At 50.9% G+C, this 26557-nt stretch overlaps 1 protein-coding gene across 1 annotated transcript in view; it reads left to right on the plus strand.

The window, feature by feature from the left end:
* RPRD1B (regulation of nuclear pre-mRNA domain containing 1B) overlaps positions 1-21350 on the plus strand; it is a 50262-nt gene extending 28912 nt beyond the window's left edge. The window contains exons 5-7 of the mRNA XM_087931959.1: positions 6242-6368; positions 7335-7510; positions 19504-21350. Coding sequence (XP_087788085.1) covers positions 6242-6368; positions 7335-7510; positions 19504-19653 — 453 coding nt within the window. The 3' untranslated portion in view covers positions 19654-21350. The remainder of the gene's footprint in view (positions 1-6241; positions 6369-7334; positions 7511-19503) is intronic.
* The last annotated feature ends 5207 nt before the right edge of the window (positions 21351-26557 follow it).

Genomic DNA, 26557 nt, shown 5'->3' on the forward strand with positions numbered 1-26557 from the left:
TTGTATACCACTTCACAGTGCTTTCAGCCCTCTCTAAGCTGTTTACAGAGTCAGCCTCTTGTCCCCAACAATCTGGGTCCTCATTTTACCCACCTGGGAAGGACGGAAGGCTGAGTCAACCGAAGGAAGGAAGGAAGGAAGGAAGGAAGGAAGGAAGTTAGTTTACCTCTCTAAGCCGTTTACAGAGTCAGCCTCTTGCCCCTGAACAATCTGGGCCCTCATTTCACCCACCTCGGTGGGACAGAAGCTATATAAAATCTAGAGAAAAAATGACGATAGGAAGACAGACAGACAGGTGATACAGAATGAGAGAGAGGGAGAGGGATAGACAGACAGGCAGAGATGATAGCGATAGATAACGAAGGATGGAGGGAGAGGGATAGATAGAGATTTTTACAGGTTAACCAAGGTGGAAGGGACCTTGTAGCTCCTCTCCTCCACCTGCCCCGCCCAAGCAGGAGACCCTACACCGTTTCTGACGGACGGACAGACAGAATTTATTTCTTGATTAATTTCTTTATGCTGTCCCTCTTCCCCTAAGTGAATTAGATTAGATGATCACTGGAGATAGACCTATAGATACATCAGTAGATGGGAGAGGCGGAGACAGAGAAAGATTTGATAGACAGATGGAGGCGGACAAAGTAAGTGATCAGAGGCAGAGAGGAGATCGGTGTAGGGCTCCCATTATAAACCAGTAAGGGGCTGGGGCAGATTCTGGGAAGCAGGTTCTCCTTTTCCTTTCCCTTCTCAGGGGCTGTTTTGCAAGGGCCGGGTGCGCTCCAGAAGGCAAATTGTGGGCACCTGCCACCTGGGTGAGCAGCGAGGGCAGAGGAACCTGATCCCTGGAATTTCTCGGAAATAACCGAGGCCGGAATTTCAAGGCTCGTCCAGATAAGCCCAGTTATCTACCGGTTTGCTTGTCTGGCGTCCCCCGCCCTACATTCCCTGGCAGATCTGCAGCCCCTTGCAGGAGCCTTTAACCTCCCTGAGGGGCCTTGTGACCTGTCCCCCCTTAAGAGGGCAAAGGCAGCCCGTCCTTCCCTTAAGCAGAAAAACAGCTTAATTCCGCCCCCTCCTTGGCGGGGCCTCTTAGGATTCCGGGGATGGGGCCGTGGCTTCGAAATTCCATTTCTTCCAAGGTGGGGGACCCTTGGCAGGTGTTGGGCTTCAAAGGAATACCCCAAGTTTGCAGGAGAAGAGCGTCGGGCTTCCCTTTTGAACTTTCGAGGCATGCACCTGGCACCTCCTAGCCTGGCAGCGCCCCCCACAAAAAAATTCTGGCTTCCCCCTGCAGAAACACAGCCTTTGAACTCTTGGGAGGAAGCCAAAGCTCCTGAAGAGGAGGGCCGGAGAAGCCCCGTACCTTGGCAAATGTCAAATCTTAAGAATTTTTGAGAAAGGAATTGAGAGGCTCACCAGCGTCCGTGATAGCTCTGGTTTAAATATTGCAACACAGGGATCCTCTTCCTCCTCCTCTTCCTCCTCCTCCTCCTTCTTTTTCCTCCTCCTCCTCCTCCTCCTCCTCCTCTTCTCTTGCTCCTCCTCCTTCTCCTCCTCCTCCTCCTCTTTTCTCTTCCTCCTCCTCCTCTTCTCTTCCTCCTCCTCCTTCTCCTCCTCCCCTTCTTTTTCCTCCTCCTCCTCCTCCTCCTCCTCCTCCTCCTCCTCCTCCTCCTCCTCTTTTCTCTTCCTCCTCCTCCTCCTCTTCTCTTCCTCCTCCTCCTTTCTCCTCCTCCTCTTCTTCCTCCTCCTCCTCCTCCTCTTCTCCTCCTCCTCCTTCTCCTCCTCCTCTTCTCCTCCTCCTCCTCCTTCTCCTCCTCCTCTTCCTCCTCCTCCTCCTCTTCTCTTCCTCCTCCTCCTCTTCTCCTCCTCCTCTTTTCTTCCTCCTCTCCTTCTCCTCCTCCTCCTCCTTCTCCTCCTCCTCCTCTTCTCTTCCTCCTCCTCTTCATTTTCCTTCTCCTCCTCCTCCTCTTCTCCTCCTCCTCCTCCTCCTCCTCCTCCTCCTCCTCTTCTTTTCCTCCTCTCTCCTCCTCCTCCTCTTCTTTTTTCCTCCTCCTCCTCCTCCCCTCCTCCTCTTCTTCTCCCTCCTCCTCTTCTTCTTCTCCTCCTCCTCTTCTTTCTCCTCCTCCTCCCTCCCTCCTCCTCCTCCTCCTCCTTCCTCTTCCTCCTCCTCCTCTTCTCCTCCTTCTCCTCTTCTTTTCCTCCTCCTCTCCTCCTCCTCTTTCAGGTATACAAATAGTCTCACTTACAACCATTCCGTTTAGCAGTGGTCTTCAAGTTTGACAGCTTTAAGACTTGTGGGCTTCCAACTCCCAGAATTCCTCTTCCCGTTACATTAGTTCAGGAATTCTGGGAGTTGAAATCCACCAGTCTTAAACTTGCCAAGTTTGAAGGACCTTGCTTTAGAGCTAAGGCGACATTGTAAAAAAGTGACTTACGATCAGTCCTCTCACTTACAACATCTCCCGTAATCATGTGATCCAACTTCAGGCAACTGGCATGTATTTAGGATGGTTGCAGGCTCACCTGGTCATCCTTTGGGATCTTCCCAGCCAGCATCCGACACACAAACCAGTGGAGGAAGCTGAACTCACTTAATGAACGTAGGTCTCACTTAACAACTTCAGAGATTCGTTTCGCTTAACAAAAAAAGAAAGCCAGGAGGCCGTGAATTCTAGTCCTGCTTTAGCCTCGAAAGCCAGCTGGGTGACTTTGGGCCGGTCCCTCCTTCTCCTTCAGCCCAGCCCACCTCACAGGGTTGTTGTGGGGAAAAAGAGGAAGGCCGCCTTGAGTTATTTATAACAATAATAGCCGAGATAGAATGAATAGATAAATGAATGAATGAATAAATAGCAATCGTGGCAAAAAGTTCTGAAGTTTGGCATGACTCATTTAAGAGCTGCCTTGTTTAGCTCCCGGTTTTGGTTGTAAGCTGAGGACCACCTATCAGTCCCAAAGAACCGATCAAGGAAAACCTAAGCTCCATTTTTAAACTTCGCTGCTTCCGTGGCTCCTCAGATGAATGTTTTAGCGAGTGTCGACCTAGGCGCCCCTTCCAAGCTCATGAAGCGTGGCGGAGCGTCACCTGGGCAGGTAAATACGTAGGCAGGGAGAGGGCTGCCCCCCGATAGGGAGAACAGTTAATCAGTGGAACCCCCTGCCTCTGGAGCCTGTGGCTTCTCCATCACCATCATGGCGGGGAGGTCTTCAAGAAAAGATTGGACAGCCATTTCTCCGGGATGGTATAGGGCAGGGCTCTCCAAAGTTGATAGCTTTAGTTAGTTAGTTAGTTAGTTAGTTAGTTAGTTAGTTAGTTAGTTTACTTTATTGTCATTGCACCTCGTACAATGAAATCAAACACCGTCTTCAGTGCACATCATGACCATGAAAATAAACACAAACGCACCTCCTTCACACGCCACACATTGAACCGAAAACCTGCAACACTGCACCAACACTGCACTATATAGCAGAATTCAAAAGAGCTACCGCCCTGGGATAGAAGCTGTTTTCCAGCCTATTTGTCCTTGTTTTTATTATTATCCTGTACCGTCTGCCAGATGGTCATAGTTCAAATAAAGGGGGTTCCCAGGATGAGATGGATCTTGGAGGATGTTTTGAACTTTCTTCAGGCTATAAAGCTCTTCCAAAGAGGGGAGAGGGCAACCCAGGGTCCTCTGGGCAATAACTCTAACCCTCTGGAGTGCTGTCCTATCTGCCCCTGTGCAATTGGCAAACCCTACACAGGTGTGCAAGAAGTTAAGATGCTCTCTCTGGTGCAGCGGTAGAAGGTCACCAGCTTGTGACCTTAAGATTTGTGGACTTCAACTCCCAGAATTTGAAAGAAAGAGAGGAAGGAAGGAAAAGAAAGAAAGAGGAAAGAAAAAGGAAGGAAGGAAGTCCACAATTCTTTGATTTTTAAAAACAAACACAAACAAAACATAAAACATAAAAACATAGAGCATCTTTTTTGAAAGCAGCATAATCCCGGGTTACATCTCTTCGTACAGACACAAATTCAAGTTCATGCTCATTTTTATATTCCATTCCATATCTTATTACTATGCTACATTTTCTATATAGCTTCTCCCCTCTTTTAACTTTCTTAATTTTATTTTATTTATTTCATCTCATTATAAACCATTGTACTTATATTCTTTGTCTGTCCTGTTTCAATTGTCCATTATCTTTTCTCATTAAACAAAATTTCTCCTGTAATCACTGATTGGAGAATGACACCTTTATATCTTTCCCCTAAAATTATAACACTTAATATAATACGTAACTTCCATTCGGATTCTGCTTGGTACATTCAAAAACTACACACTGTATTTTGAAAAAAGAAAAAAATTATAAATGTATAATATAATTAAAACAACGATCCATTCCAATTCAATTCTATCATTAATATTAATATTCGCTTAAATCTTAACATTTTACACATTACTTTTCAGATAAATATCATACTTCTATGGGAACACTTATAAACTTTCCATAGTTAATTTCCCCCCCTCCCCCCCACTTCACTTATATTTTATAAAACATTAAGTAATTAAAATGTTCCTTCCTAATTCAGTTCTCTCATTTATTTTATTTTATTTCATTTGGTTCACAAAAGTTTCACTAAATTACACTATTTTATTCCACTTTTTAATCGTATGTTGTTTCCAATTTTCTAACATTATTTCTATTACAAATATAACAATACCATCTTATGTACCTTCACAGAATCCCTTTTTCAGTTAGATTTTCACTCATTATCTCTGAATAGGTCCTGTTTCTTTACATCTTGCTCCAAACCTTTGTAACTTCTCTTCCTTTCCTTCTTCCCTTTCTTCTTCTCTCTCCCCTTTTTACCCCCCCTGTCTCTCCACCTCCATTTCCCTCTTCTGTATTCCCCTTTTCTGTTGCTTTCCAACATTATATCCCCTTTTCAAATTATTTTTCCCTTTTTTGGCTGTTTTTTTTAAAGTCTTAAATTCTCCATTCTCTTTCCCCCCTTTTCCCTTTCTTCCCCAGATAGAGTTCCTTGTTCATTAAAGATGACTTCTTCTTCGTCCCAATCTTCTTGTTGCGCAGTCTTTTCTTGTTGTTTCTCGTAGTTGCAGATCGCCATTTCTCAGAATTGAAAAATGGAGCCAAAGGAGCCCTTCCCTTCCCGTCTCTTCTTTATATTTTTTAAATTCCATTTTCTGTTCATCCAGAAGTGATGCCGTTGTAGAATTTTTTTAAACAACCACCCAATTGTTTTTAGTCATTCAAATATAATATCCCAACATCCCAAAGTCACCAAACAATTCAAATACACACAAGCTGTTTCTTTTTACACTTTCTTCTTTTTTCACTTTCTCTTCCTGGGGTTACTATTTAGTTACAAAATTCCAGTTAAAATGTACCTTTTAGAAGTCTTATTGAGATTTAACTTGAGATACTTGTGAAATCCAGGCAGTCTCCTCCTTCCAGATCCCGCCCTTGCTCTTTTCCTCTCCCTTCCTGCTTATACAAAAAAAAAAAAATTTTAGTGACCAGAAATCTTTATTGTCCCTTTGGCATTTAATTATATTTTCAGCTTAATTACCTATTGGTGCCAAAGCGGATTTTTTCCGATTTCTTATTCAGCTCTCTTCGTTGTCAATGTGAGGAAGGGGAGAGAAGGGGAAAAAAATATGAAACATTTCTGACCACCGCTCCTACCGCCTTCGAGAAAGGGAGTTTGACCAGCTGAGGGGGAGAGATGCGGCTCTCCTCGACCCTGCTGGCGATCTCCCCTCTTCACCACCTCTACGGGGTGGCTTAGCCCTGAAGCCAGCTGGCTTGGGGCGCTCCAGCAGCGAGCCCAGGCAGAAACCGCGCACGATCGCGGATTCCTGCCTGCCGCCGACACCCTGCAAACCAGAAGTCCACAATTCTTAAAGCTGTCGACTTTGGAGACCTCTGGTCTAGGGTCTGAGCAGGGTGTTGGACTAGTAGACCTCTAAAGCCCCTTCCACCTTTATTGCTCAGTGATTCTATTACCTGCACTGGCAGCTTAGGGGACTCCGAGCGACTCCAGCCAAACGGTTGACGGTCTGTGTCCAGGGCACCTTTGTTCCTCTTCGACAGCGAGCGCCCTGCTCGTGGGCACAGGTGGGTGGGTGGTGGTGCAGGAGAGCTTGGGGGGGCAGAGGCGCCCAAAGTAGAGCGGTGGGGTGTCTTCTGGCGAAGCCGCAGCGGGCACCTTGTTTCTGTCTCACCCGGGCAGGCGGAGGACTTGATCAAAGCCCTGCAGGACTTGGAGAATGCGGCCTCGGGCGATGCCACCGTGCGGCAGAAGATCGCTTCTCTTCCCCAGGAGGTTCAGGATGTGTCCCTGCTGGAGAAGATCACCGGTGAGGCTCTGCTCTTAGCTTGGCTGAGAAAAACCGAAGTTACACCTGGGAGGGTTCTGGGTGTGTCAGAGTTTCAGTGGGAAAAGTGAACGGGATATGTCAAGAGTGCCAGCGTTCCAGCAAACCTCCATTTCAACCAAGAACTCCGAAACAGACATCTTCTCAAAGGTTCCTTTTATTTGGATAGTAAACTAGCCCATTTGGGAAATCCCAAATTTGAAAGTTCGGGGCTTCCTTACAATAAGCAAAAACTACAAAATCCATCCCCTACACCCGTCATGGCACCACATGGCCCAATCGCCCTCCATTTCAAGTTAAGACTTCCTCTCACTTACGCGCAACACGACCTGACCTTGAATCAGAAAAAGGATTAGATCTAATCCAATGAATTCCCCCCCTCCCTTCCACTTTCCCAGGCTCAATTGTGGCAGCGTGGGAGCATCGGGTCTCAATATGGCTTCCAAAGCTGACCCGGGTGGAGAACCATGGCCCCTTTAAGGCTTGTGGACTTCAACTCCCAGAATTCCTGGCTCTGGAATCCTGGGAGTTGAAGTCCACAAGTCAGAAAAGGGCCAGAATTCCCCACCCCCGGTATAATTAGTCCTCAACTTCACCACCATTTGCCTATTGACACTTTGGAATGACAGTGGCCCTTGAAGAAGCCACGGCCTTCAGTTTGCGCAATTGGCTCCCATTTACGACTGGTTGTGGTGTCCCTCCATCCTGTCATTGCAATCGATCCCATTTTCTTTGCAATTTCCAGCAAAAAAAAAAAAAAAATCCCATTAGGGAAACAGGGCAAAACTTAACCAATGCGTAGCGACCTAAATTTGGGGCTCTGGTAAGTTGAGTTCTGCCTGTGCTGTGGGGTGGCTGGTGTGTCCAGAAGGACGGCTGCTGCTTGTCAGCAACGCAAAAGGTGTCGTGTGGCTTCTCTCTTAACGCGCTCGCCGCTTCTGTGCGCAGACAAAGAGGCGGCGGAGCGCCTGTCGAAGACGGTGGACGAGGCGTGTTTGCTGCTGGCGGAATACAACGGGCGGCTAGCCGCGGAACTGGAAGACCGGCGCCAGCTGGCACGCATGTTGATCGAATACACACAGACCCAGAAGGACGTGCTGACGGAGAAGGAGAAGAAGTTAGAGGTGAGCCTGGCTGCTCTGACCCCGGTCCCCAAACACGACAAACCCTCTCTAGTTAAATCAGTGATTCCTTTATTAGGAGCCCCGGCAGCCCCGGAAAAATCTCTCTCTCTCTCTCTCTCTCTCACACACACACACACACACACACACACACACGTCTAACAAGTCTGTCCATCTGGGAGATGAACAGTTGTCTGCCACATCTATTCATCTCCACCCCCTTTTATCCCCAGAGCCAGGGTGGGGCTTTGTCAGCAGCGGTGGCTCTTCCATCCCAAGGACTGGCCCATAGATTTCCCCTGCTCTCCTCTCCTCTGCCTTCTGAGTGTCAGGCGCTGGACCCGGCTGTTCCTCCTCTTCCTCATCAGCCACTTCCAGACCTGGCTCTTCTGTCTCAAGGACCGGCCCATAGATTTCCCCTGCTCTCCTCTCCTCTGCCTTCTGTGCATCTATGCATCAGGCACTGGACCTGGCTGTTCCTTCTCTTCCACATCAGCCACCTCCAGACTAGGGGTGGTTGACTCTTCATCTGAGGGTGGCCCAGGCTCCACCTCTCTCTCTCTCTCTCTCTCTCTCTCTGTCTCTCCCTCCTCTCTCTCTCTGCCAGCTTCATTCCCTCTTCCCCCTCGGACCTCTCAGTTTGCTTTGATGCTAACTCTGACTCCCACGCCGCCACCTCTTTCTCCTTCGATTCGGCTGCTGGAAGGGCCCCCCGCCCACCCTCCTGGCCTCCTTCGATATCCAGGCCTGGCCGGCCTCGGGGTGGGGTGAGTGGCCCAGCCTCCCCACACCTTGCAAGAGCCCATGGGGGGAGGAGATTGAAACTGACTGCTTGGGGGCTCCCCAGGATAAGCAGGAGAGGACATCCCCTGGCCTGGCCTCCATGGCGCATCGGAGCAGACACAGGAAGGTCTTCCGTTGTCCTGCTTGTCCGGCCCTCTTCCAGGGATCAGGTCATCCTTGGCAAACTGCCAGGGCTTCAGCCGATAATCCTTGAGCAGTTGTAGGCACCCATCATGACATGAAAAATGAGACATGACCATTTTTTCAAAGTTACGACCATTGCAGCATCTCCTAGGTCCCAGAAATCAAAATTCTGGGATTCCTATTTATGACGGTTGCTGTCTCCCAGGGTGATGTGACCCCTTTTGCGATCGGATGTGGCTTCAACTGGAAGCTTAACAACCAGGTTATTGATTGATCAACTGCCGTGGTTCACTGAACAACTGGAGCAAGGAAGGGCATGAAAAGGGACAAAGCTCACGGAACAAATGTCTCACTTAATGGCAGAAATTTGGGGCTCAGTTGTGGCCGTAAGTCGAGGACCGCCTGTACCTGCACCAGAAACATCTGTTGTGCGGTGAGTGTACAGCAAACATTAACAGGCCCAACACTAATTTTGTCAGAGTGCTTAATACCTAACCAAATAAGGGAAACATCTAGATGTCTTTGTGATCGTCCCAAATCTTAGAAAACAGGACTTCAGGGAAAGAGGCAGCTTGGAGCCAACTGCCAGCAGAGATTAGTGGCTCACTTATCAGTAACTGAGCTTAAACACGCTTGGGAGAAACGGATGTCCATCATCTAACCAGAATTTAAAAAGCATAAATAAGACTCGAAAGGGACAAACTCGGTTGGACTGCCAGCTTCTTTTTCTGCCGTCCGTTGCCTTCGTTTGAAATGGTCCCAATTAATTCTTCAGGGATTAAAAATACTGTGTTTCCCTAAAAATATGCCCAGTGGTGGGATTCCAATTTTTGTACTACCGGTTCGGTGGGCTTGGTGGGTTTGGTAGGGGAAAGAGACTGTAAAATCTCCAGTCAGAGGTGAGGCTGGCCGGTTCTCCGAACTACTCAAAATTTCCTCTACTGGTTCTCCAGAACTGGCTGAATTCACCACCTCTGGTCCTACCCTGAAAATAAGCCCCAGCCTGGGTTTTTTTTTTAAAAAAAAATCTGTGCCCTAATATAAGCCCTACCCCAAAAATAAACCCTAGTGAATTGGGGGGGGTTGAGGAGGGCAGGGCCAGCAGAGGAGATCGCAAGGGCACATGGGCTGACAGTATCTGGCAGTAACCGCAAGCCAGCACAGCACAGGTGAGTTGATTACCTGTGCAAGCAGCAGGGGGAAGCAGGTGATCCGGATGTGCTGCCGGACAGCTGAACGGCGGTGGGGCGGAGCGGTGGCCGGCCGCGGGAGGCTCATCGGTGACACCGGCAGAAAACCGAGGCAGAACTGCACGGGAGGGAGGCGATCCGGACATGCTGCATGGGTCGCGGGAAAGCTGAGCCGTGGTGGGCTGGCGATGTGTCAGGATGGACGGGCTGCAGCGCCTGCCAGATACCATCCATCCCCACGCGCTTGCCATCTCCCGTGCGTGCGTCGTTGGAGACCTTCAAGAAGAGATTGGGTTGCCATCTTGTCAGAAATGGTGTAGGGTCTCCTGCTTGGGCAGGGGGGTTGGACTAGATGACCTACAAGGTCCCTTCCAACTCTGGTGATCTGTTACCAGGGGGCCCCAGCCGGGATGATCACCCTGAAATCATGTCTCTCCTCCCCCCCAAAAATAAGCCCTACTGCTTATTTTGGAGCCTAAAAGAAAACACGGCTAGGTCTTATTTTCGGGGGGAAATACGTGTAGTTAATTCTCCTCTTCCTGGGAGCAGGGCTGGGGATTTAATTGTTAAAAATTCAAAATGTAGAGGTTGCTGCTGACTTGGCCGTCTGCAAATCTGCCGTTCTTCCCATAAACATTCCTGCCCGGATGCCTCACGTTTGCTGGCTCAGGAGGCCCCAAACGGCCCCGAATCCTTGAGCCCCACCGACTGGGACAGGCGTGAGTCACGCTTGAACTCACTCCCGGCTGGGTGGGTCACGGGGGTGGGGGGTGGGGTGGGGGGCTGTCCCAAAAAGGGGGCCTAGAAAGGCAACGTGTGTAAACACAAGCCTAGAGGGTCAGGCGTTATTTTGGAGGAAGGTTCAAAAGGACCTGCTGGAAAAACGAAGCGGAAGGTTCCACTCTCTCCTGTTGGGATCAGATCAAGGGAAATGGGAGGTGCTCACCCCCCACCCCCACCCCAAAACCATAGGCAGTTACGTGGAGGATACTCCTTCGACTTAGCCCCCATTCGTCCAGCCACTCGGGGTCTCTCCCAGCCCCCCAAGGCGGCCCAGGCTCTGCCTCACGGCCGCAGGGCCAACTCAAAAGGACGGAAATTCTGGGCTCCCTTTGGAGAGAGCCACGTCGCAGGTCAAGGACTACGGCTGCTTGATGACGGCTGTGAGCTAAAGACCAGAGTTGTGGGCTCAGCGGAGCCCTGGTCGTCCTTGACATGCAACAGTTCGTTTAGGGGCCACCCAATATTATAATGGCACTGAAACAAGGGACTTAGGACTGCTTTTCCCACTTATCGGCCGTTGCAGCATTCCCCCGTGGTCACATGGTCAAAATTTAGATCCTTAAGAGAGGACTGTAAAGCTCGGTGGAGGGGTATATCAGTCCCAGTGCTATTGCTTCCCTCCTGCCTTGCCTGTTTCCCCTCCTTCCTTCCTTCCTCCCTTCCTCTCTCTCTACCTTCCTTCCTCCCTCCCTCCCTTCCTTCTTCCTTCCTTCCTCTCCCTCCTTTCCTCTCCCTCCCTCCCTCCCTCCCTCCCTCTCTATCTCTCTTTCTTTTCTCCCTCCCTCCCTTATTCCCTTCCCTCTTCCTCCCTCCCTTCCTTCTTCCTTCCTTCCTCTCCTTTCCTCTCCCTTCCTCCCTCTCTCTTTACCTTCCTTCCTTCCTCTCTCCCTCCCTTTCTCCCTTCTTTCTCCTTCCCTCCCTCCCTTCCTTTCTTCCTTTCTCTCCTTCCTTCCTCTCTCCCTCCCTCCCTTATTCCCTTCCCTCTTCCTCCCTCCCTTCCTTCCTCCTTCCTTCCTCTCCTTTCCTCTCCCTTCCTCCCTCTCTCTTTACCTTCCTTCCTTCCTCTCTCCCTCTCTCCCTCCCTTTCTCCCTTCTTTCTCCTTCCCTCCCTCCCTTCCTTTCTTCCTTTCTCTCCTTCCTTCCTCTCTCCCTCCCTCCCTTATTCCCTTCCCTCTTCCTCCCTCCTTCCTTCCTCCTTCCTTCCTCTCCTTTCCTCTCCCTTCCTCCCTCTCTCTTTACCTTCCTTCCTTCCTCTCTCCCTCCCTTTCTCCCTTCTTTCTCCTTCCCTCCCTCCCTCCCTTCTTCCTTCCTTCCTCTCCCTTCCTCCCTCTCTCTCTCCGTCTCTCCCTCAAGTCCCCTTCCTTCCTTCCTTCCTTCCTTCCTCTCCCTTCCTTCCTTCCTCTCCATTCCTTCCTTTCTTCCTCCCTCCCTTCCTTCCTTCCTTCCTTCCTTCCTTCCTCTCCCTTCCTTCCTTTCTCTCCTCCCTCCCCTCCTTTCTTCCTGCCCTTCCTTCCTTCCTCCCTCCCCTTCCTTCCTTCCTTCCTTCCTTCCTCTCCCTTCCTCCCTCTCTCTCTCCCTCTCTCCCTCCCTCCCCCTCCCTTCCTTCCTTCCTTCCTTCCTCTCCCTTCCTCCCTGTCTCTCTCCCTCTCTCTCCCTCTCTCCCTCCCTCCCCTTCCTTCCTTCCTTCCTTCCTTCCTTCCTCTCCCTTCCTCCCTCTCTCTCTCCCTCTCTCTCTCCTCCCTCCCTTCCTTCCTTCCTTCCTTCCTTCCTTCTTCCTTCCTTCCTCCCCTTCCTTCCTTCCTTCCTTCCTTCCTTCCTTCCTTCCTTCCTTCCTCTCCCTTCCTTCCTTCCTCTCCTCCCTCCTCCCTCCTTTCTTCCTGCCCTTCCTTCCTTCCTCCCTCCCTTCCTTCCTTCCTTCCTTCCTTCCTTCCTCTCCCTTCCTCTCTCTCCCTCCCTCTCCTTCCTTCCTTCCTTCCTTCCTTCCTTCCTTCCTTCCTTCCTTCCTTCCTCTCCCTTCCTCCCTCTCTCTCTCCCTCTCTCCCTCCCTCCCCTCCCTTCCTTCCTTCCTTCCTTCCTTCCTTCCTTCCTTCCTTCCTTCCTTCCTCTCCCTTCCTCCCTCTCTCTCTCGTCTCTCCCTCCCCTCCCTTCCTTCCTTCCTTCCTTCCTTCCTCTCCCTTCCTCCCCCTCTCTCTCCCTCTCTCCCTCCCTCTCCCCTCCCTTCCTTCCTTCCTTCCTTCCTTCCTCTCCTTCCTCCTCTCTCTCTCCCTCTCTCTCTCCCTCCCTCCCCTTCCTTCCTTCCTTCCTTCCTTCCTCTCCCTTCCTCTCTCTCTCTCTCCCTCGCTCCCCTTCCTTCCCTTCCTTCCTTCCTCTCCCTTCCTTCCTTTCTCTCCCTCCCTCCCCTCCTTTCTTCCTGCCCTTCCTTCCTTCCTCCCTCCCCTTCCTTCCTTCCTTCCTCTCCCTTCCTCCTCTCTCTCTCCCTCTCTCTCTCCCTCCCTCCCCTTCCTTCCTTCCTTCCTTCCTTCCTTCCTTCCTTCCTTCCTCTCCCTTCCTCCCTCTCTCTCTCCCTCTCTCCCTCCCTCCCTCCCTTCCTTCCTTCCTTCCTTCCTTCCTTCCCTTCCTTCCTTCCTTCCTCTCCCTTCCTCCCTCTCTCTCTCAATCTCCTCTCCCTCAAGTCCCCTTCCTTCCTTCCTTCCTTCCTTCCTCCCTTCCTCCTCTCTCTCTCCCTCTCTCCCTCCCTCCCTCCCTTCCTTCCTTCCTTCCTTCCTTCCTCTCCCTTCCTCCTCTCTCTCCCTCTCTCCCTCCCTCCCCTCCTTCCTTCCTTCCTTCCTTCCTTCCTCTCCCTTCCTCTCTCTCTCTCTCCTCTCTCTCTCCCCCTCCCCTTCCTTCCTTCCTTCCTTCCTTCCTTCCTTCCTCTCCCTTCCTCCCTCTCTCTCTCCCTCTCTCTCCTCCTCCCTCCCTTCCTTCCTTCCTTCCTTCCTTCCTTCCTTCCTTTCCTTCCTTCCTCTCCTCCTCTCTCTCCCTCTCTCCCTCCTCCCTTCCTTCTTTCCTTCCTTCCTTCCTTCCTTCCTTCCTTCCCTTGGCTTCTTCCTTCTCCTCTCTCTCTCCTTCTTCCCTCCCTCCCTCACTCCCTTCCTTCCTTCCTTCCTTCCTTCCTTCTTCCTTCCTCTCCTCTCTCCTTCCCTCCCTCCTCTCTCCTTCTCTCCCTCCTTCCTTCCTTCCTTCCTTCCTTCCTTCCTTCTTCCTCCCTTCCTCCCTCTCTCTCTCCCTCCCTCCCCTTCCTTCCTTCCTTCCTTCCTTCCTTCCTTCCTTCCTTCCTTCCTTCCTTCCTCTCCCTTCCTCCTCCTTCCCCTCTCTCCTCCTTCCTCTCCTTCCTTCCTTCCTCCCCTTCCTTCCTTCCTTCCTTCCTTCCTTCCTCTCCCTTCCTTCCTTTCTCTCCCTCCCTCCCCTCCTTTCTTCCTGCCCTTCCTTCCTTCCTCCCTCCTTCCTTCCTTCCTTCCTTCCTTCCTCTCTCTCCCTCTCTCTCTCCTCTCTCTCTCCCTCCCTCCCTTCCTTCCTTCCTTCCTTCCTTCCTTCCTTCCTTCCTTCCTTCCTCTCCTTCCTCCCTCTCTCTCTCCTCCCTCCCTCCCTCCCTCCCTCCTTCCTCCCTTCCTTCTTCCTTCCTTCCTTCCTTCCTCTCCCTTCCTCCTCTCTCTCTCAAGTCTCTCCTCCCTCCCTCCCTTCCTTCCTTCCTTCCTTCCTTCCTCTCTCCCTTCCTCCCTCTCTCTCTCCCTCTCTCTCCCTCCTCCCTTCCTTCCTTCCTTCCTTCCTTCCTTCCTCTCCTTCCTTCCTCTCCTTCCTCCCTTCCTCTCCTTCCTCCCTCCTTCCTTCCTCTCCTTCCTTCCTTTCTCTCCCTTCCTCCCTTCCTTCCTTCCTCCCTCCTCTCCTTCCTCTCTCCTCCTTCCTTCCTTCCTTCCTTCCTTCCTTCCTTCCTTCCTTCCTCTCCCTTCCTCCCCTCTCTCTCTCCCTCTCTCTCTCCCTCCCTCCCCTTCCTTCCTTCCTTCCTTCCTTCCTTCCTTCCTTCCTTCCTTCCTTCCTCTCCCTCCTCCTCCCTCTCTCCCTCTCTCCCTCCTCCCTCCCTCCCTTCCTTCCTTCCTTCCTTCCTTCCTTCCTTCCTTCCTCCTCTCCTTCCTCCCCTCTCTCTCTCTCTCCTCCGTCCCCTTCCTTCCTTCCTTCCTTCCTTCCTCTCCTTCCTTCCTCCTCTCTCTCCCTCTCTCCCTCCCTCCCCTCCCTTCCTTCCTTCCTTCCTTCCTCCTCTCCCTTCCTCCCTCCTCTCTCTCCCTCCTCTCCTCTCCTCGCTCCCTTCCTTCCTTCCTCCTTCCCTTCCTTCCTTCCTTCCTTCCTTCCTTCCTCCTCCCTTCCTCCCTCTCTCTCTCCCTCCCTCCCCTTCCTTCCTTCCTTCTCCCTGCTTCCTTCTTCCTTCCTTCCTTCCTTCCTTCTCTTATTCGTTCTTTCCTCCTTCCTTCCTTCCTCCTCCCTCTCTCCCTTCCTTCTTTCCTTCCTCTCCCTCCCTCCCTCCCTCCTTCCTCCCTCCTTCCTTCCTTCCTTCCTCCCTCCTCTCCCTCCTCCTCTCTCTCTCCTCCCTCCTTCCCCTTCCTTCCTTCCTTCCTTCTCTTCCTTCCTTCCTTCTCTTCCTTCCTTCCTCTCCTCTCTCTCTCCCTCTCTCCTCCCTCCTTCCTTCCTTCCTTCCTTCCTTCCTTCCTTCCTTCCTTCCTTCCTTCCTTCCTTCCTTCCCTTCTCTCCTTCCTCTCTCTCCTCCCTCTCTCCCTCCCTCCTCCCTTCCTTCCTTCCTTCCTTCCTTCCTTCCTTCCTCCTCCTTCCTTCCTTTCTCTCCCTCTCTCCCTCTCCCCTCCTTTCTTCCTGCCCTTCCTTCCTTCCTCCCTCCCCTTCCTTCCTTCCTTCCTTCCTTCCTTCCTCTCCCTTCCTCCCTCCTCTCTCTCTCTCCCTCTCTCCCTCCCTCCCCTTCCTTCCTTCCTTCCTTCCTTCCTTCCTTCCTTCCTTCCTTCCTTCCTCTCCCTTCCTCCCTCTCTCTCTCCCTCTCTCCCTCCCTCCCCTTCCTTCCTTCCTTCCTTTCCTTCCTTCCTTCCTTCCTTCCTTCCTTCTTCCTCTCCCTTCCTCCTCTCTCTCTCCCTCTCCTCCCTCCCTCCCCTCCCTTCCTTCCTTCCTTCCTTCCTTCCTCTCTCCTTCCTCCCTCTCTCTCTCCCTCTCTCCCTCCCTCCCCTCCCTTCCTTCCTTCCTTCCTTCCTTCCTCCCTTCCTCCCTCTCTCTCTCTCTCTCCTCCCTCCCTCTTCCTTCCTTCCTTCCTTCCTTCCTTCTTCCTTCCTCTCCTCTCCTTCCTCTCTCTCTCTCCTCCTTCTCCCCTTCCTTCCTTCCTTCCTTCCTTCCTTCCTCTCCCTTCCTTCCTTTCTCTCCTCGCCCTCCCTCCTTTCTTCCTGCCCTTCCTTCCTTCCTCCCTCCCTTCCTTCCTTCCTTCCTTCCTTCCTTCCTTCCTCTCCCTTCCTCCCTCTCTCTCTCCCCTCTCTCTCCTCCTCCCCTTCCTTCCTTCCTTCCTTCCTTCCTTCCTTCCTTCCTTCCTTCCTTCCTTCCTTCCTTCCTTCCTCTCCCTTCCTCCCTCTCTCTCTCCCTCTCTCCTCCCTCCTCCCTTCCTTCCTTCCTTCCTTCCTTCCTTCCTTCCTTCCTTCCTCTCCCTTCCTCCTCTCTCTCCGTCTCTCCCTCGTCCCCTTCCTTCCTTCCTTCCTTCCTTCCTCTCCCTTCCTCCCTCTCTCTCTCCCTCTCTCCCTCCCTCCCCTCCTTCCTTCCTTCCTTCCTTCCTTCCTTCCTTCCTTCCCTCTCTCTCTCCTCTCTCTCTCCTCGCTCCCCTTCCTTCCTTCCTTCCTTCCTTCCTTCCTTCCTTCCTTCCTTCTCCCTTCCTCCCTCTCTCTCCCTCCCTCCTTCCTTCTTTCCTTCTCCCTGCATTCCTTCTTCCTTCATTGGCTTCTTCCTTCTCTTATTCGTTCTTCCTTCCTCCCTCCCTCCCTCCCTCCTTCCTTCTTTCCTTCCTCTCCCTCCCTCCCTCCCTCCCTTCCTCCCTCCCTCCCTCCTTCCTTCTTTCCTTCCTCTCCCTTCCTCCCTCTCTCTCTCCCCTCCCTCCCCTTCCTTCCTTCCTTCCTTCCTTCCTTCCTTCTCCCTTCCTCCCTCTCTCTCTCCCTCCCTCCCCTTCCTTCTTTCCTTCTCCCTGCATTCCTTCTTCCTTCATTGGCTTCTTCCTTCTCTTATTCGTTCTTCCTTCCTCCTCCCTCCCTCCCTCCTTCCTTCTTTCCTTCCTCCTCCCTCCCTCCCTCCCTCCCTCCCTCCCTCCTTCCTTCTTTCCTTCCTCTCCCTCCTCCCTCTCTCTCTCCCTCCCTCCCCTTCCTTCCTTCCTTCCTTCCTTCCTTCCTTCCTTCCTCCCTTCCTCTCTCTCCCTCCCTCCCTTCCTTCTTTCCTTCTCCCTGCATTCCTTCTTCCTTCATTGGCTTCTTCCTTCTCTTATTCGTTCTTCCTTCCTCCCTCCGTCCCTCCCTCCTTCCTTCTTTCCTTCCTCTCCCTTCCTCCCTCTCTCTCTCCCTCTCCCTTTCTCCCTCCTTCGTCCCTTCCTTCCTTCCTCTCCCTCCCTCCCTCCCTCCCTCCCTCCCTTCCTTCCTTCATTCCTCCCACCCTTCCTTTCTTCCTCCCTCTCCTTCCTTCCTTCCTTCCTTCCTTCCTTCCTCCCTCCCTCCTCCCTCCCTCCCTCCGTCCTTCTCTGCCTCCTTTCTTTTCTCCCCTCCCTGCTTCAGGGCAGCCTCCATCTTGGCTATGGGACAGGGGGGATCTCTAGAAAGGCCAGCTTCAGATAGCGAACCTGGTGTCATCTCAGCTGCGTCATCCTTTTCTCCCACCACCAGGATGTTCAGAGAATTGGGGGCATTCCCCCCCAAAGGCAACTCGGTTTTCTTCAGACTGAAGAGGTTTCACTTCTCATCCAAGAAGCTTCTTCAGTTCTGAAGCTTCTCGTTTTCAAGAAAAAAAAAACCCAACAAAACAAAGTCCAGTTTTGCCTTTGCAATAAAATAAATACAAATAAATAAAAGTGTCCCGGCTGATGGAAGAATCTCCGGAGAGAATCTCCTCCATCCCAAGTAAAAGTCCCGCTTCGACTCTTAAACTCATTCCTGCTATTTTCGGCCCGCTGGCCTCACGCCAAGTCCAGGGCCTTTGGGACAGAGACGTGCAGAAAGGGCGTGTGAGCGTGTGTGTGTGTGTGTGGGTGGGTGTGTGTGTGTTGGGAAACGTTGGCTCTGAACCGCTGGCGTGGCCTTCCCTACCTTTGCCGCCTCCCTGGCCCAGCCAACATAGAACCGGGCAGATGACCTGGGAGCTCCTTCGGCCACACGGGCTAGAAATAGCTCCAGAGCTGCTATTAATAGACCTGCATTTGAGCCCACAGGAAGCCTGTGTGTGTGTGTGTTTCTGAGGGATAAATGCTTCTTAAGAGACATTTATTTCACAAAAGCAACCACTTTATATCGCCCTACTTTATTAGTTATTTATTGCTTTGTTATGCTGCTAAGTTTAAAACAGATGATCCTTTCTTTCTTTCTTTCTTTCTTTCTTTCTTTCTTTCTTTCTTTCTTTCTTTCTTTCTTTCTTTCTTTCTTTCTTTCTTTCCTTCCTTCCTTCCTTCCTTTCATTTTTTTCTTCCTTTATTTTTCTTCCTTCAGCCATCCATCTTCCTTCCTCTCTCACTTGCTTCCTCCCTCCCTCTTCCTTTCTTTTTCCCTCCCTCCCTCTTCCTTTCTTTATTTTCCTTCCTTCTGCCATCCATCTTCCTTCCCTCCTCTCCCTTGCTCTCTCCCTCTTTTTTCTTTCCTTCCTTCCAGTCTTCCTTCCTTACTCTCTCCCTTACTCTTTCTTTCTTTCTTTCTTTCTTTCTTTCTTTCTTTCTTTCTTTCTTTCTTTCTTTCTTTCTTTCTTTCTTTCTTTCTTTCTTTCTTTCTTTCTTTCTTTCTTTCTTTCTTTCCTTCCTTCCTTCCTTCCTTCCTTCCTTCCTTCCTTCCTTCCTTCCTTCCTTCCTTCCTTATCCTGTTTCTCTCTCTCTTCTGGACGGATTGCTGGTGTACATCTTTTTGCGGCTGTCACATCTCTCCTCTTGCATCCCCACAACTGTGCTAAGAGCACAGATCGGAGCTCCCTGGCCTCCGGAGCCCGGGGGAGGCTGTTTTTGCCCTCCCAAAGGCCCAAGGGAAGCCTCCAGACTCCGGGGAAGGTGAAAAACGGCCAAACCGGAGGTACTGGTAGGCCATTCCCACCATGGCCACGCCCACCCAGCAACTGGGTAGCGAACCGGTTGCTGGGATTTTTGAATCCCACCTCTGGTCCCTTTTTTGAGGGAGATGGGCAGTTCAGAACTTCCACCAAAGTGTTGTGCTCCGCCGACAGCCTGTGGAGACATGCTGGGAGTTACGTGCTGACTCCAGAGCCTCCAGAATCTGGCAGCAGCGAGGCAGAGGAACCAGGGGAGCCTGTTCCCAGCGCATGTGTGCACAGAGCTGCCAGGCGGCAAGAGCGGCTGAGACAAAAGGGGCAACTCGGGAGGAAGGCTTGGAGGTGATTGCCCCTCCCATAAGACAAAAAGGAGCAGCAAAGGGACGTGAGCCTTTGCAGGAAGCAACTTTGTTCATACTGGTCGGTTTGAAACCTGAAGCTCCGTGTTGAATTTGTGCACCATTTGGCCTCGTATAACTAATTGGAAATTGAGTCGTTGGCAGCATTTCAAGGGAGATAAAGGTGGGTGCTGATCGGCCTTATCCCGAAGGACTTGGCCAGACTTCCACGGGACTCTTTACAAACTATTTTGGGACTCATTACGGGCTGCGAATGTCTGCAATTCCCAGCCGTTGAAATAAAGAACAAAGGCTTTGAGGACTAACGTGTGTCTGTTAGGGTCTCCGTAATCCTCGCTCAGAACACCAAGTTCAGACAGGTGACCAAATAAATAAGAGAAGTAAATACATGAATGTCCTCTTTTCTTCCCCCCACCCCCCCACTCCCACCCCCCCTTTGCAGGAGTACAAGCAGAAACTGGCCCGGGTCACCCAGGTGCGCAAGGAGCTGAAGTCTCACATCCAAAGCCTGCCAGACCTGTCGCTGCTGCCCAACGTCACAGGCGGGCTGGCGCCTCTCCCCTCGGCCGGGGACCTTTTCTCTACTGACTAGGACACAAAACGGGGAGGGGGTGGGGGAAAGGGGGGGTGAGAAGGGTCTGCCTTGCCTGCCCACCTGCCCCAGCGCCGGTTCCAGGATGAGGGATCCTCGGAGGCAGCGTAAGCCCGGAAGGGACGGGCCGCGATCCCGCCCCGTGCACCCCCCACCTCCACCGGGGCTGTGGCCCAGTTGGGTGACCTGAGGGGGAGGGGGGGAAGGAAGGCGGGCACCAAAGGGCCCCGCCTCTTGTTTTTTTGGGGGGGGGGAAGCGGGCGGGGCTGACGGCGTCCTTTCTGGGGGGAAAATTCTGGCCACTTTCTGGCCAGTCGCCCAGAGGCTTCGAAGATTTTTTTCTTTTTGAGTTCCGTGTTGGTTTTATTTTTATTTTCCTGTATTTGACAAAAAAAAATCCCCAACCAAACCAACCCACCCCCAAAACTGGATTGTTTTGAGGGGCAGGTCAGTGTCGATTTGGGGTTGGGGTGAAACCCTGTGAGTCAGGAACAGCAGAGGTAGCTGCTTGACGGATCTGCCCCGGGGGACTTTCTTCCCCTCTTCCCTGGGACACCGGGTCACCTACCCGCCCCCTTCCCCCAAATCCGCGGAGTGGCCCCGTCCCCTGCTTTCAGCCCTGGGACTCCTCTGTGTGTGTGTGCGTGCGTGTGTCGGTGAGCAAAAGCCCCTCCTGTTCCCCCCACTCTCACAGCTCCCTCCTTCTTCAGCATGAAACGGGGGAAGTGCGTCAGGCTCACATCGATGGGCTTTAGGAAGCCTCCCCCTGCCCTACAGATTGGGGGTCTCCAAACTTTAAAGACTCCTGGACTTCCACGCCCGAATATTCCCCCGGCACTAAGGCATCGCTTTTCATGCCCAGCCCCCCCTTGCAGCCTGCTTACTCTCTTGTCATCCTTTCCTCTTCTGCGATCTCTCAACGCTCTTGGGAGTGGCGGAAAGACCCCCCAAAAACACTGAGCCGTGGCTGGCTGGGGGATTCTGGGAGTTGGAGGTTCACCAGTCCTCAGGTTGGCCCAGGTTGGAGACCAAGCCTGTTTTAGGAGATCGAAACCCCTTTGCTCTCTTTCCATGGAAGGGTTGGGGTTTCTGCTTGGTGCCCAGATCCACACCCCACCCCTCAAAAAAATATTCCTTTCTCGGGTGGCTGGTTTGGGCCGCCAGTCCCCCCCACATTCTACGTCCGCTCAGCCCAGGTTGGCAGGCGTGGCCCCGAACGCCTGGTGGTCCCAGGTGGAGAAGGCACGACTCCCAGCGGTCTTTTGAGTCTGGAAGCAAGTGGGGCTGATCCCCTTTGTAGACTTCCCCCCTCTCCACAGCAGTGAAGACCCCCCTTTTGTGCACACGGCTGTTCAACCGAGCATGTCTGAATCCCAGCAGTCCCACTTCCAACCACCCCCCAGATGGTTCCATCCTTATTTTCCCAGTCATGGAAATCCACCTTGTTCCCAAGTTGGTCGAGGCGGGACCTGTGACGAAGACCCCTTCCCGCCCCCCCCCTCACAACCCCTGCACTGTGTGGTCTTTGGGCTCCGATCTGATCCGTCCCCCTCGTCCCCATGAGGCATTTTCTTAAACCTGTACATGAATCGATTTAGAGATTTAGAGGGACAGGCTGTCCTTTTAGCTGCGGTATATTCTGAAATGTCTCATAAATATATTTTTGAATAAAGCGGGTGTCATTCGGTGGGCAAGAAGCCGCTTCCTTGCCTCCTTTTTTTTTTTTCCCCCGTCCTGGAGACGAAGGGACCCGGGAAACGAAGCAATACTAAGTTTTCAGGATCTAAAGTAAGAATATATCCAACTTTGGCAACTTCAGAGACCTGTGGACTTTAACTCCCAGAATTCCCTGCCAGTTAAAATGGGTGGGTTTCAGCTCCCGAGACGGTCCAGATTTGGGGAGTTGAAGTCCACCCATTATAAAGGTTTTTGTTTTGTTTTTTTCCCAAAAGGCAAATGGACTTTCTTGATGTTTTCTTGGAAAATGTTTCCCTTCTCAACCAACCAGCTTCTTCGATTCTCTTCTTGAGCGAGAAGAGAAATGTCTCCAAAGACGAAGGAGGAAAACCCCTCCAAGAAAGTCCAGTTCCTTTTGGAAAAAAGAGCAACTTAGGGACAAAATCTCTGCTCTGTTTAAAAGAAGAAAAAGAGAAATATCCCTAAAATAATATAGATACAACATATAACGAACTGTTGCAGGAACTAGGTATATCTAGTCTAGGGAAAAGAAGGAACTTGGGGTGACAGGATAGCATCTGGGGGGCTGCCCCAGAGAAGAAAGGGAGTCAATTTATTCTCCAAAGCGCCAGAAGGGAAGAGGAGAAACCACGAAGATGATATAAGCGACTGGAGGAAGAAGTGGGCCTGGCTAGTCTGGGGAAAAGAAGGAACTTGGGGGGACAGGATAGCATCTGGGGGGCTGCCCCAAAGAAGAGGGAGTCAATCGAGGCATAGAATCCAGACCACTGGGAGGCTTAATACCACTTTATGATGCTTTAGTAAGGCCACACTTGGAATCCGGCGTCCAGTTTTGGACGCCACGATATAAAAAAAAGAGATTGAGACTCTGGAAAGAGTGCAGAGAGGAGCAACTAAGACCTGGAGGAGAAAATATAAGAAGAACGGTTGCAGGAAAGGAGGTATCTCTAGTAACGAAGCGAAGGACATGATAGTAGTCTTCCGAGGTTTGAGGAGCTGCTACAAAGGAGAGATGGTCGGGCTATTCTCCAAAACCCCTGAAGGCAGGACAAGAAGCAATGGGTGGAAACTGATCAAGGGGAGAAGCCACCCTGGAAGTAAGGAGAAACTTCTTAACAGTGAGGACAATTAACCAGTGGAACAACTTGCCACCAGAAAGTTGTGGGTGCTTCATATCCGCTGGAGATTTTTGAGAGGAATCTGGATAGTCACTTGTCTGAAATGGTGTAGGGCTGTGATAGCGAACCTAGGGCATGTGTGCAAACTTACCTACGCTGCACGTGCCGCCCAGCTGAATTTTGGCCTGTTTGAGGCTGTTTTTGGCCTCCCAGAGGCTTCCCTCGAGCTCCTAGGAGGGCGAAAATGGCCTCCCCTGGGCTCCAGAGGCCCCCCAGAAGCTGAAAATGGGCACTTCGGTATTTCCATGCCCATTTTTCAGCCTCCCAAGGCTGCAGAGGCTTCCCTCAAGCCTTCGGGAGGGCGAAAAAGGCTTCAAAACAGGCCCCAAATCAGCTGAGAGGCGCACGCCTGCGCAATGCAGGTAAGGAGGTGGAGTGTTGCGCACACATGCACGGGGGGCAGAGCACATTGCATTGTGGGTGCCGGCACACGTCCATGCCTCTATAACACACACACGCTTTCGCCACACCACAACGAAAAGGTTCGGCATCATGATTCTAGGGTCTCCTGCTTGAGGCAGGGGGCTGGACTAGAAGACCTCCAAGGTCCCTTCCAGCTGTATTCTGAACTGAATTAAATTGGGTATATCTAGTCTGATGAAAAGCAGGATTAGGGAAGACAGGATAGACGTCTTCCAATACTTGAGAGGCTGCGACAGAGAGGAGGAAGGGGGGTGGGCGGGCGTCAAGCGATTCTCCAAAGCACCTTTGAAGGCCAGACAAGGAACAAGGGATGGAAACTGAACATGGAGAGAAATTCAATCTGGAAATAAGGAGGAGGAACTTCCTAATGGTGAGGACAACCAACCAGTGGAACTGCTTGCCACCAGAAGCTGTGGGCGCTCCAACACTGGAGGCTTTTAAGAAGAGGCTGACGGGGGAATTCTGGGAGTTGAAGTCCACCAGTTCCCAAGGTTGGACAGCCCTGATCTAAACTTTGAAATCCAGCTTTTGGGTGGCCCACTGAGAGCATTTAGACCAATGGGAGATGGGCCAATACAGGTACTCCTCGACATGCGACCATAATGGAGTCTGCCCACTACGTGATTGCAGTCGTTCAATGAGGCGCATGATTGACTCGCTCAACAACCGCTGTCCCAAAGATGCTTTTCCTTGCACACACACCCCGCCACAGGTATTTGATGGCCGTGTTTTCTTTCATCCATTTTATTCTGGCGTTTATTCCTTGGCTTACCGCCGCAATGGAGCCCGGCATTTATCTTGCCAAGCGAGACATTTGTGAAGTGAATTTTTGGCTCCATTTTACGACCGTCCTTGCCACGGTTGTTAAGTGAATCGCCCCCTTTGTTCAGTCAGTCGTACGGTTGTAAAGCTTGTCAGAAGGTCGCCCGGGGGATGACGTGACCCCAGGGCACTGTGGCCGTCATAAATGCGAGTCATTTGCCAAGCGTTGAACTTTGATCCCACGACCAGGGGGATGCAGCATTGGTCGTAAAACGGTCCCAGATCATCTTTTCAAGTGCCGCTGTGACTTTGAGTGGTCGCTAAATGAACTGGTGTAAGTCAAGGACTACCGGTATTGTAGGTTTCATTAAAAAAATTTCTTGGAGACAAAATTAAATGAGACTGAAACCGTGGCCTGCCCATTACAAAGCAGAAACAGATCCTATTTGATCCCTGTTCCAGCTGCCTGCAGAAGATTTATTTGTGTCTATCAATCATCTATTTTATCATCCGTGTCTTCCATGTATCTCTACCTATCATCTGTCAGTCTATTATTTATACCTGTCTGTCACCTAGATCGATCGATCTATCTATCTATCTATCTATCTATATCTATCTGTCTATCTATCTATCTATCTATCCTATCTATCTATCTATCTATCTAGTATCTCTCATCCATCTGTCTGTCTGTCTGTCTATCTATCTATCTATCTATCTATCTATCTATCTATCTATCTATCTAATCTGTCTATCATCCATCTATTTATTATCTATCATCTGTCTGTCTATATCTATCATCTATCTATCTATCTATCTATCTATCTATCTATCTATCTATCTATATCTAGTATCTTTCATCCATCTGTTTGTCTATCTATATCTTTCTAATCTATCATCCATCTATTTATTATCTATCTATCTATCTATCTATCTATCTATCTATCTATCTACCTATCTATCTATCTACCTACCTATCTATCTATCTATCATCTATCTGATAGATCTAGCATGTTTCCCCGAAAAATAAGACCGGGTCTTAGATTATTTTTTGCTCCAAAAGACGCATTAGGGTTTATTTTTCAGTTAAATCTTAATTTGGGGGAGAATACAGCTCCAAATGCATCCATCTGGCTGACAATCTTAACTGGGGCTTATTATTAGGAGCATCTTGGAAAATCATGCTAGGGATTACTTTCCAGTCGGGTCTTATTTTCAGGGAAACAGGGTATCTGTCATCTATATGTCATTTATCTATCTGTCTATATCTGATAGATTTCTCTGTCTCATCTATCTGTCATCTATCATCTATATCTATCTATCTGATCTATCTATCCCTCATCATATTTATTTTTATTGATTGATTAACTTTTCTACATCTCCCATCTCTCTCAAGTGGTTGACAATATGGTAATAAAACAATAAAAACACAGATTAAAAATGGCGTTTAGCACAGAGCTAAAACTGGTCTGGTCATCAGCTAGTTGGGTGCCACATTCTGGAACTGCTCATGAAGAATTGGGGCTGGGGGCTAGTTTGGCATCCCCCACCCCACCCCCGCCCCCTTTTCTCTGCTACCTTTTCCCACTTGGTTTGATGTCTTTGAGGTCCCCGTGGCCCTGTGCAGACACAGGTGGCGGGTGGGGGACTGTACAGATACCATCTTTGGCTGACCACGTTGTCTGGCTTGGAAACCCTCCTCAGTGGCTTTGGGGAGGAAACCCAGCCAAGTCACTGAAGGGGAATGTCCGTAGCTCAGAGCTGAAAGGAGGGGCGCTTGGGGCTCACTGAGCTTTTTTGGCAGACATCTCATTACCCAAACTAAGGAACATCACCAGTGTAAATCCCCATTCTCTTCTTGCATTGGTGATGTTCCCTAGTTGGGTCATGAAACGTCTGCAAGGAAACAGCCAAGCTCAGAGAGCACCAAGGACCCCACACCAATGACCCCTCCTCCTCCTCCTCCTCCTCCTCCTCCTCCTCCTCCTCCTCCTCCTCCTCCTCCCCCTGTAAACCCCATTCCTTCTAGCACTGATGATGTTCCCTAGTTGGGTCATGAAATGTCTGCAAGGAAACAGCCAAGCTCAGAGAGCACGAAGGACCCCACATTTCCTCCTCCTCCTCCTCCTCCTCCTCCTCCTCCTCCCTGTAAACCCCATTCCCTTCTAGCACTGATGATGTTCCCTAGTTGGGTCATGAGACGTCTGCAAAAGGCAACTCAGCTCCTGTAAACCACAGAGAGAGGGCTGTAAAGCACTATGAATCGGTATATAAGTCTAAGTGCTGTGGCTATTTCTCAGGAAACTCTACATGGAAACCAATCCAGTGATCAATCCCAGATTATAAGCCGATCCGAGGATGCTTTTTTGGGCAGAAGGAAACCCATTCAAAGCCCTTCAAACACAGATGAAGCCAGCTGGTTGAGGCTTATACAGTCCCCATCTGGACATGGAAACCCGGCAGATGATTTGCGTCCGACATCACTGGCATCAGAGGGGGTGAATTCAGCCGGTTGGGACCGGTTCTGGAAAACCAGTAGCAGACATTTGGGGTAGTTCGGAGAACCGGGCAATCCCGCCTCTGACTGGCCCCGCCAATCTCTTCTCTGCCTCCCATTGAGTCCCAGCTGATGGGCTGGGTCTCCTTTGGTTGCCCTGCCCAGGAGAACAGAGCTGGAAAGCAGGTTTGTTCATTGATTGATTGATTTAATTTATATTGCCGGCTATTTGTGCAGGGCGACTCAAGGTGGCTTACACAATGTGAAACCATATTTAAAATGAAAATAAAAATAATAAAGCAATAACAAAAAATAACAAAGCAAAATAATCAAATCAATTAATAAAGTA

The sequence above is a fragment of the Pseudonaja textilis genome, chromosome 3 (assembly GCF_049901715.1).
Source record: "Pseudonaja textilis isolate UNSWEBS1 chromosome 3, rPseTex1.2, whole genome shotgun sequence".
Classification (NCBI taxonomy): domain Eukaryota; kingdom Metazoa; phylum Chordata; class Lepidosauria; order Squamata; family Elapidae; genus Pseudonaja; species Pseudonaja textilis.